General features: G+C 42.3%; 1 protein-coding gene across 1 annotated transcript; it reads right to left on the reverse strand.

Annotated features, from left to right (window-relative positions):
* Positions 1 to 948: 948 nt before the first annotated feature.
* Positions 949 to 7,873, reverse strand: LOC139459918 (zinc finger protein 62 homolog). Its single transcript, XM_071241650.1, has 2 exons — positions 7,788 to 7,873; positions 949 to 5,724 (listed from the first exon to the last, which is right to left on the reverse strand). The coding sequence occupies exon 2, from the start codon at positions 5,672 to 5,674 to the stop codon at positions 1,556 to 1,558; it is 4,119 nt and encodes a 1,372-aa protein (XP_071097751.1). The 5' UTR covers positions 5,675 to 5,724; positions 7,788 to 7,873; the 3' UTR covers positions 949 to 1,555.
* Positions 7,874 to 10,799: the final 2,926 nt, after the last annotated feature.

Raw genomic sequence — 10,799 nt, forward strand, 5'->3', positions numbered from 1 at the left:
TCTAAAAGCAAGGGCAGTTCAAGTTATTGGTCAGGCATTGATACAGGCGGTTAAATAAAACAAGCCAGAGAAATTATCACAGAGTTATCACAAAATTTGAAAAATGAATTGAGATATGAATCAATACATTCATGAGATTAATGTGTCTGAATGATGCCAGGTCTGTCAGCCGGGGGGGATGTGGCGGTGGGGAGTTGCTCCCCTGGAGTTTTTATAGAAAACAGTTTTATTTGAATCTTGTCTGTACATGACTACTGCGGTATTCTTGCATTAAATTTAGGACCCAAAAATATAAGCTGTGAGTCAAAAGGTTTCAGATGATGGAATAACTGAAACTATTTACATTGAAGCATGATTTATCTGATATTTCTGTTCTAAGATAAATAAATAGCCACTGATCGGACACTTCATGGCAGATTTTCTTCATAAAGAATCGATTCACACAGGAAATCCCCATATATAATAAGCATGTGGCACCGCACACTGTATGTCATAGGTTGATGGTACTGTGGTTACCCTGGTATCTAAACCTAATGCTTGGGACCAACACAATGTGTTACCGAGAGTCCCCAGAACACGTGAATATACAGGTCATATACCGTATTCGACGTAATAAACGCCCAGGTCGCTCTCAAATTTAGAAATAGGCGGCTCTTATTAGAATATTATTTTGGTGAAAAAAACAGAGATCAAGGTCATATTTTGTGGTTTATACTGACAGCCTGAAATGTTTATATACGACAGATATATTTTTCCAGAATTGAATTGCCCATAATCAAGGGTGCATATAACACGCGAGTGCGTATTATATGCGAATAAATAAGTCTTGTGTACATTGATCAATCGGAAGGGGTGCTAATTGGGATTGTTCACTAGCCATTATATTACATGGGCGCTTATTACGTCGAAACAGAAAATCTCTGGATGAGTGAGTGATGGGTGACACCCATCATTGTACACTGGTATAAATCTCGACCCAGGTAGATCCCTGGATGTATGCTGACACCCCTACACGCTAAGGGTGAAACGATACATCGATGCACCGTGAGTTTTCATGCGACGATACAATACATGGTATGATTTTTTATGTATTGATACAAGATGATACACTTGCTAAAATCAATTACTTACTACTTACTGACCTCCGCATTTTTGTCAGTCAAATATCCCCAAATGTGTTGTAATTAGCATTTCAAGTTCACTACTTAAAATAGCTGATATGAACATGTAGCTACAGCTAGCTTTTCCTTTTGAACCTGCTCTGAAATATTTATAGTAAGAAATTTCCAATGCAATTTGAAGTAATTCGGGGATGAGAATGGATATTTTCCTTTTCAGCTGAAACTTGTTTGCAATGGAGTGTGGGCCATAATTTAGGGGTGTTTATGGGGGAAGCCATCAGACTTTAACAAATTTGTGGTCACTAAAATTTGCAGATTCTCGACTCTGGTAATTATGCGTATCGTGATATGTATTGTATCGTGACCTAAGTATCATGATATGTATCGTACTGTGACCTTGCTGTATTGTTTCACCCCAACTACAAGCACCTGTTCTATATAGTAAAGGGCAGGACCATCTCGGGGTGGATCCTCTTCATGTGCCTCTTGCAGCTGTTGTGGTGGCTGAATGTCTTGCCACAGATGTCGCACATGACAGGCTTCAGGTCGGAGTGAGACATCATGTGTCTCTTCAGGTCAAACAGCTCCAGACACATCTTCCCACACACCGAGCAGTTGAGCGTTTGTCCCGTGTGGATCCGCTTGTGTCGACGGAAGGTGTTGGAGAAGCTGAACTCCTCGTTACAGTACTCACACTTGTACGGCTTCTCGCCGGTGTGAGAACGCAGATGTGTGGACAGATACGCCTGGGTGAGGAAGCCCTTGTCACACATGTCACACTTGAACGCCTTCACTGCATTATGCGTCTTGATGTGTCGTTTCAGACGGTAGTGGTAGAGGAACGTCTTGTTACAGATCTGGCACTTGTACTGTTTCTCCCCATTATGACGGTTCAGGTGACTCCTAAGTAGAGCTTTAGTGGCAAATGTCTTCCCACATACATCACACATAAATGGCTTCTCCCCGGAATGCCCCAGCATGTGGCGGTCAAAATCGCACTGATCATAGAACTTCTTCCCACAAATGTTACACATGAAGTTCATACTCTCTTCTGGAATGTGAGTACGCTGGTGGCGCCGCCGGGTACTAGCGTACGTAAAATGCAAGTCACAGAACTTACATTTATAAGGCTTAGCACCATTGTGAGCATTCATATGAGACTTCAGGTAGTAGCTGGTTCGGAATGACTTGTTACAGACCTCACAACTGATTGGCTTATTGTCCACGTGGCTGTGCTTGTGTCTCCATAGCGATCTATGACTATTGAACTCCTTTTTACACACATTACACTCAAAGATGGGATTCTCGCCGGAGTGAGTCTTCAGATGCTCCTCCACTTGAGACACGGTCCTGAAGGCGTAGCCACACAGCGTGCAGTTCAACTGGGACACATTCTCCTGACTAATCTCACTCACTGGCCGGTACGACTTCTTCTTTTTCTTCCGGACCAATCCCTGAGTGTTGGGGCCGAGGTCTGTGTGAGTTTTGAGGTGGCGGCGGAGACTGTTCGCGAAGATGAACTCCTGCCCACAGAGCTGACACTGGTAGCTCTTCTCCCCTGTGTGGATCTGTTGGTGCTGGGCCAGATAGCTGGCACTGCGGAAACTCTTCCCACAGTCATTACAGTGATGTGGTCGGTCAGTGTTGTGGCGTTGCAGGTGTTTCTGAAGGTACAGCTCTCGCGAGAAGGTCTTATTGCACATGTGACAGGTGTGCGGGAACTCCACATGCTCCTTCATGTGAGTGTTGAGGGCTGGGGTAGACTGGAACTTCTTCCCACACCACCCACATTCCAGCATCCCATGCTCGTCCTTAGTGGAAGCCATCAGCATGCCTTTCTCCACCTTAATTTTACTGGTTGACAGTATTTCTCCATCCTTTCCAATCATCATGTCTTGAATATTTTGTGAAGAAAAGTCGGGGAATTCGTCGATGTCATCATCCCCACCTCCACTGCCGTCATCCTCTGCATTGGGAGACGGGGCCTCATCTTTCTTCTCAGCCTCTTCGGTCTTCTTTAATGCAATGCCACCATGTTCCTTAATAACGTGGCGTCGGAGTCCAGTGGAGAACATAAAGGACTCCCCACACTGCAGACAGCCATAGTGCTTCTCCCCTGTGTGGATACGCTTGTGAGCTTTCAAGTAATATTGACTGGTGAACGCTTTTTCGCACACATCACAGACATACGCCTTCATGGTTGTGTGAGTTGTCTTGTGTGTTTTCAGTACATCCGCTGTAGCAAATCTCTTACCACACACGTTACACTGAACGCCCTTCTCCTGCGCATGGCGCTTCTTGTGCATGGTGAGAGTGGAGGCATAGCTGAAGCTCTTCCCACAGAAGCCGCACATGAAAGTCTGCCCAGTGTGGGACAACTTATGCATCTTCAGCTTGATGGAGTCTTGGAACACCTTCCCGCACTTATCACACCTCAAAACTCTCTGACCTAAATGTGTCCTTGCATGTTTTTTCAAAAGAATTTTGGAGGGGAATTTCTCTTGACAGATCATACAAGAAAACTGCTGTGGTTTTGGAATCTCTGCCATACCTGGAGATGTTTTAGACCCTTCCTTTTTCTTTTGTCCCCTGGTTTGGGGTTTATTGCCAGCAATGGTGTTTTTCACTTTTAATTTAGCGGAAGTCTTTTTTGTAGTCTTCCTGATCTTTCTTTTACCTCTCCGTTTCCTTGGTGCTGCGGTTGACGGCATGTCCTGTTCCTCCGTCGTCTCAGGCTGCTTCTCATGCTCTGCTAAGTGTCTCACCAACAAAACATTGTTCACAAACTCCTTGTTACAGATGGGACACTCTCGGATGGAATCCTTATGAACTTTGAATTTATGTCGGCGAAGCATGTTGGAGAAAGTGAACCTCTCGTCACACTCATCACAGGCGTGAATCTTCTCACCAGTGTGTGTCCTCATGTGGGACTTGAGATAGGTGTTAGTTGTAAATGATTTGTTGCACTCCTTGCAGTGGAACTCCCGTCTGAGATTCCGACTGTGTTTCAGCTTATGCCGAGTCAGCGACTCTTCATCCACAAAGCGCTTCCCACACTGGTCACACGTGAACGAGTCATACAAGGAGTGCTGCATCATGTGCAGCACAAACTCCTCTGCGTTACTGAAACTTGTGTGACACACGCTACACACTCTCACCTGCGCCTTCACCGCCCTCGGCTCTGTCACCTTGCCAGTGTCAACACTTTCACTGCAGGACTCGACAGTCTCAGTATTCTGTGTCTTGGCACCAGTCCCAGCAATATCGGTCACAGAAGATCCAGTCTCACTATCATCCACCTTGGGACCAACGTTATTGGTTGCTTCCTCCTTTACCTTCGAGTGAGGCTCTGGGGGTTCCATGTCTTGTTTAGGATGTTCTGCATTAATGTCAACTACCTTGTAGCCAAACACAGCTCCATCAGCAGGTGTATTTTCTGTGAGGAATATTGTATCAGATTTGGAAGGACTGTCCACAACCGAATTTTTCCACTGAGCATCAACTAACTCTAAACTCTTCATCGTTTCCTGTTTTTCATACAAAGCTTGATCCTGTGGCGTCATGGAGACGGATGTCAGTGATGACTGCTTTATTCTGGTACTGGAGATTACACTTGTCTGTTGCCCGGCAACCACAGTGCTAGAGGCACTTTGCAGTGGCAGTACTTCCTCCTCGGTTTGTTTGGTGGGGCTCCCTGGGAAGCGAGTGAGACTTATCATTGGTGTAGAGGATACAGTGTTGAGAGCAGACTGGAATGCTGAGGATATGATGCCTGATGACACTGCTGAATCATACAGGGGATCGTCTGTGCTGGAACTAATTGCTGGAACAACTGTACTGGACAGCTGTTGGTTGTACAGATTGCCTGATGGACCATGCAACGTTTCCAGTTCTTGTATCTGCCGATCTCCACTTTCTGTCCCTACCATCACAGAATGATTCGAGCTTAGATTGCCCTGGGGAAAGATGGCCTTGTTGTACTCACAAACACTCTGTGGCAGAATTCTATCAGAACTTGACATGGTGTTAATGTGTTGATAATGTTCATCGGCTTTACTGATAGGACACAGCGCCACTTGTTCATTTAATGACGACAGTGAGCAGGTGGTGACAATTATCTCCACATTGCCATCATTGTCACCCCCTGAGCTGTCTGGCACAGTGACCAGCACCACCTGTTGGGTGTCGTCTTGGATGACAATCTCCTGCTGGTCGACCACCATGTCCTGCGACACCCTCGGGACCACCATCTCTCGGGACCTCTCTTCTACAACGACTCCTGGCTCGTCCTGGAACACACCGTCCTGGGGGTAGTGGATCTGGTCGTCCTCGACAACGCCCTGGGACATATCTGAGCTTGTCACACCAGTCATCACCATCTCCCTGGTTCCGTCCACTGCTGTTACACCCATGGTTTGGTCCTGGAGAACACCATCTTGAGGACACTGGTTCTCCATGACCACAGTCTGCGACACATGGTCTCTCTGTATGATCATGGGTCTGCCCAACCCCTCTTCAGGCCCTGGCAACTCCAGACTGTCCTCAGGATTCATACTTCCACTGTTACCTTCCTTCCCTCTTAACTTCTTCCTTTAAACAAAATCTGAAACATTAGAACCAGAAATGAGCGAGTTGGTTTGAACAATATTTAAGTCAAACAACAGCACCTAAGATTAATGTGGAAGGAAAGCCTAAGCCACTAGGTTCCAGATTAACATGAGAGGTATCTGCTCCACAGTGGGACTACTTCAAATTTCAAAACAGTAGGTTATCTCTTAAATAATAACCATAAGCATAATAGCACTTTAGTTCAGCTGATTGCTATTGCCGAGTAGATATTATGTATGGAGCAATTTGACCAGTAGCTGTCGAGGCTCCCGCACTCATGATTGTAAAACTTTTATATTGACAAATAACAGTCAAACTACAACAATATGACTTGTAACGAGTCAAAGAATGGCATTAATGATATATGTATCCATTATCTGTCAACTACAGTGTGTCTCCAGGCATCAATAGTGCTAATCTGACCGTGGTTGTTGTAAACAACGGTGAGTTGTTCAAACTACCGATTACTTCACACATGATTTCGCCGAAATAATTGTGAACAATATGGGATAAAATCTTAAATAAACCCAAAGTTCAAGTCTCATGGGTTTATACAACTTTGTGGATTTGTATAGATCGTAACATCGCTAATGAAAATATCGTATTCAGCACATTAAAGCAGCACGTAAATAAGGGTTTATTTGCACTTTTGTCCTGTCTATCAATTTCAAAGGCTGAAATAAAAATACAGCTTCTTCATTGTTTACACAGATCAGCTAATATTGTTAAAAAAGAAAAGCCTTACCACAAAATAAATGAGACGAGTACCGTAATGTGAACAATAAATGCAATTGGAGAAATTGCATTTTTCGCACGTCATTTTCTCGCCAAATATGGTGATATTGTGACATGGTTAATACACAATATGCAATTTTTCTCACACTCAAAAATGTCATAAGGACATGTTCATGAACTTTTGAGTGACAGTCCCTGCATCATTAGTTATACAGATGTGATACTTGGTTGTATCAAACCAGCAAAAAAGTGTCACAAATCATGCACTTACACATGCATGGTTATTTTTCAACACTATCTTCAAAATGGACAGTGACATTTTCCAAACTACAAAAATAATTGACTAATTTCCTCATAAAAAGTGTACTGTAACCATCACTTAGTTCTCTTATAAAAAAAACACCATTGTAACATAGGTTTCAAGTTTTCATGTTCATGTGGTAAATCTTATGGCAAACGTATAAATTCTGAGGTGCTACAAACAGTATTGTGCTCTCGTCGACCTCCTATAGTATCCATGTCAAGTTTTCGTCTTATTTGCTACTTATAGACTATATTATCTTATTTGCCTCTTATAGACTATATTATCTTATTTGCCTCTTACAGACTATATTATCTTATTTGCCTCTTATAGACTATATTATCTTATTTGTCTCTTAAAGACTATTAGGGGTGTAAAGGGTATCAGGTAACACTGAGCAAATGTAACACATTTATCTTCAAAGGCACAAGGCCCTCTAAGGTCCAGGATGGCTCTCAGTCTCTAAAGGGTGGTACGGTAGCCTTGTGGTTAAAGCATTCGCTTGTCACGCTGAAGACCCAGTTTTGATTCCCGACATGGGTACATTTTGTGAAGCCCATTTCTGGTGCCCCCTGCCGTGATATTGCTGGAATATTGCTAAAAGCGTCATAAAACCATACTCACTCACACAACAGTATGTGTTCCAAATTTCAAAAAATTCCTCCCAGTCATTGTCAAAGAAAATAAACCTATATCAATACCTATCTATTTGACAGTTTGGGCAAGTACGCCTTCCATGACACGCTTTGTGTGAATGGGGAAATGGCACAAGAAATATACATTTGCTGCATTAACTGTGCACGATTTGTGCATGTGTGGACAGTACAACATTTGCAAAACACTTTCGATAAAGTTATGAATTAACTGTCCTTCGTACTAGGCTATTAGGCCTAGTCGTAGAAAATATTTGTTCAGTGAATTTAGTTTACCACTTATTTGGCAAATGAATTCACTTTTGCATCTCTTACGTTACAAAAGAATACCACGTATTATCGACTTTCATTATCTGTTTAAACATTTACCTGTATCTAAACTCAACAAGTGTTGTTTAACATCTTATTTTCGGCCTTCCACAACAAAATAATTCAGGCGCGTCCTCCATTTTCATTGGATAAAGGACGATAACTCTGTATTTCCGGTATTGAGGAAGTTAATTGCTGATCTTTCGTCGCGCTCTTGAAACAATATTACAAAGGAATAAAGTCAATAAACCCTTGTAAAATTAAATATGTTTAAAAGTTAAGAAATGGCTTCTGAAAAATAAATGATAATATTAATGTTTTATGATACGAGTCCTAAAAAGAGTCCCTAAAATCATTGTTTCCATCAATGCCGGATTTGTGATTGTAGGTAGGAAAAGTTAGAGGGTAAAAGCACAGGAACTCGAGATTGCTCTTTGTAAAAATATACATGTAGTATAGGGGGCGTATAATTTTACAAAGAGCAATATCGATAGGGGGGCGTATATTTTTACAAAGAGCAATATCGAGTTCCTGTGGGTAAAAGCTTCAAAAATAATAATTTGCCTCATGTTTTAATATAACAATTAGGGTAAAACTACCACACATTTTGAATAGAATTTTAAATGCACAGGTGCTTTGTTTATATGTTGTTGACAGTACACGTGTATTAACAGTGCCGTAGCTAGCCGGGGGGCAGGGGAGCAGTGCCCCCCTTGTCAAAAAAAGTTAACTACGGCCTTGATTAAAAGATTTTAAGATTTGATTTTGTGGTCACTGGAGACAAGAGAAGGCTCTCGCCCAAGTAGTTTATGTGGTAGTTTGGTATTAAATGATGAGAAAGTTTCTTAGTTATAATTTTTTCATGCCCTCCCCCCCCCCCCCCCCCCCCCCCCCCCCCCCCCAAGTTGTGATAATTTAAATGTTGGCTGTCCCCCCCCTCTTTTTTTCGCTGTCATGTCTTCAAAAAAAGCAACAATAAATGACCAGTCCCCATTGCTGGAGCTTGAAGTATCGGGTGCTATAGTCTCAAGTTAGAGATGGGGGGGGGGGGATTGATTGATTAATTAGTATAAAGTTGTATAGGTGTATGTTTTCTTACTTTTCGGTAAATATGCATTGGATACCTATTACTGATAACAAATTGTGCTGTCTTTGCACTTGTCTCGACAAATCACTGATGTCTGGCAGCATCATACTTAGTGGTTTGTAGAATTGTGTCCTGTTTTTGTCCAATTCGGACCTTCATACACAACTTTTCCCTGTACCGCGATGCGTTGGAGTTTTCTCCCTTGTCAAACAGAGCAAGAGGCCCAGCTTTTACTCGGCGCGACGTATGTAAATAATGAACTTTTATCAGTAAAATATGCATATTTAGATAAGATAAATGACACCGGATATAGAGAACACGAATAATCATAAAGGTTAGCAGGGTTAGATACTAACAGTTTTTGTCCACTAGTCCTTATAATGATAACATATAGCAAAACCTCTTAAAATGGGCCAATTTCTACTAGTCCTTAGGATACCTTCACTATTGGGCAGTTTGGTAAGGCTTACAGGACTAGTGCCAATTTCTAACGCTGGTTAGTGAGTGCATTTTGTTCCGTTTAGCGTACATGACAAGTACTGCGATACCCCAAGGTTGCAGGCTACATCCAGCCATGATGGAACAGTCGCCACAGGGAAAGAAGCAGTGAACTTAATTCAAATTTTATGCAGGCAAGTACAAGAATCAATGAATAACCTCTAGTCCTGTAGCCGAACCTCAGATGTTGTCTTGACCATGCCAGGATGCAATTCGATGACGTGGCAGATAAATTGGACGTACATGCAGTTGGACGTCATGGCCAGATGTTATGCTCTCGTAATCAATTCCTCACTGTCCTTGCACTGATCGGACGTAAGCAAGGGATGCTGCGGGCTTTCACAGTTGCAGTCTGAAACCAGCTTCGTAGGTGAACCAAACGGATATATATCATTGTCATGCCGACATGACGTTACTCGTGGACATCCGGAACATGGTCGGTTCCTGGTGTTGCCAGTTTCTTGGTACGAACCCTAGAGTGACTGTAGCCTACATGACATTGTTACGATGAACACCAAAACGCCCAGCAACGTTTTGTGCAATTCCGATATTAAGCATTCAAATTGCCTGCAACAGCTCATTTTCAGATGGGCATTGCATAACGTTTACAAGGCTTGGCCGTCAACAAATCAGCTTTCATCTTCCACCCTTGCCGAACTAGGCTCGCATTATAGAGCTATATTTTGGCTGGACTAACGTGTCTATGTATTGTCAAATCAAAATCCCGTGCAGATTTCGGTCATTTGCAGAATTTGCAAAGCATGTGCGGTGTCAACTTAGCCTCAACAGATACTTTCCAGGTCTTTTCATGTTTTTAATCAAAGTGCTCACGTGATTTGATGCCCTTCGCGAAGTAAGACCCCTTTAGTTACAATATACTATATTCGACGTAATATGCGCCCCGCTCTAATAAGCGCTCACGGCGATATTGCTAATATATTGGCTAGTGAACAATCCCAATTAGCACCCTTTCCAATTGATCAATGTACACAAGACTTATTTATTCGTGTATAATACGCACTTGTTTATTATATGCACCCTTAATTATGGGCAATTAAATTCTCGAAAATATATCTATCATGTATAATACATGTATAATCTTCTTTTATATCATTTCAGGCTGTCAGCATAAACCACAAAATTTACAATCTTTCAACCTCGTTTTTAATATCACAAAAATATTATTCTAATAAGAGCCCCCTGTTTCTAATTTTGAGAGCGCCCTGGGCGCTTATTACGTCGAATATGGTAGATCTTGATTATCGATCAGATCGTCTTGATTGGGCGCCGCCAATTTGTTGAAGCAAATATAAGTTATATGAGAAGTGGAATCTGATTGGTTAGTAGGCGGGACATAGAATGGCCATAACTCGGGAAGATGAGTTACTTTTCACTGATAAAATACTTCCAACGATTTACTGGTGTTTGAATTGATTCGGTGCCCGTGTTCTCTGAATGTGTGACGATTTTCTTACTTGTGGGACTAT

This window comes from Haliotis cracherodii, unplaced genomic scaffold (genome assembly GCF_022045235.1).
Source record: "Haliotis cracherodii isolate W230 unplaced genomic scaffold, xgHalCrac1.p SCAF_13, whole genome shotgun sequence".
Classification (NCBI taxonomy): domain Eukaryota; kingdom Metazoa; phylum Mollusca; class Gastropoda; order Lepetellida; family Haliotidae; genus Haliotis; species Haliotis cracherodii.

Excerpts from the sequence above, each read along its gene's own strand:
- LOC139459918 (XM_071241650.1), bottom strand. The coding sequence starts at position 5,674 with ATGAATCCTGAGGACAGTCTGGAGTTGCCAGGGCCTGAAGAGGGGTTG.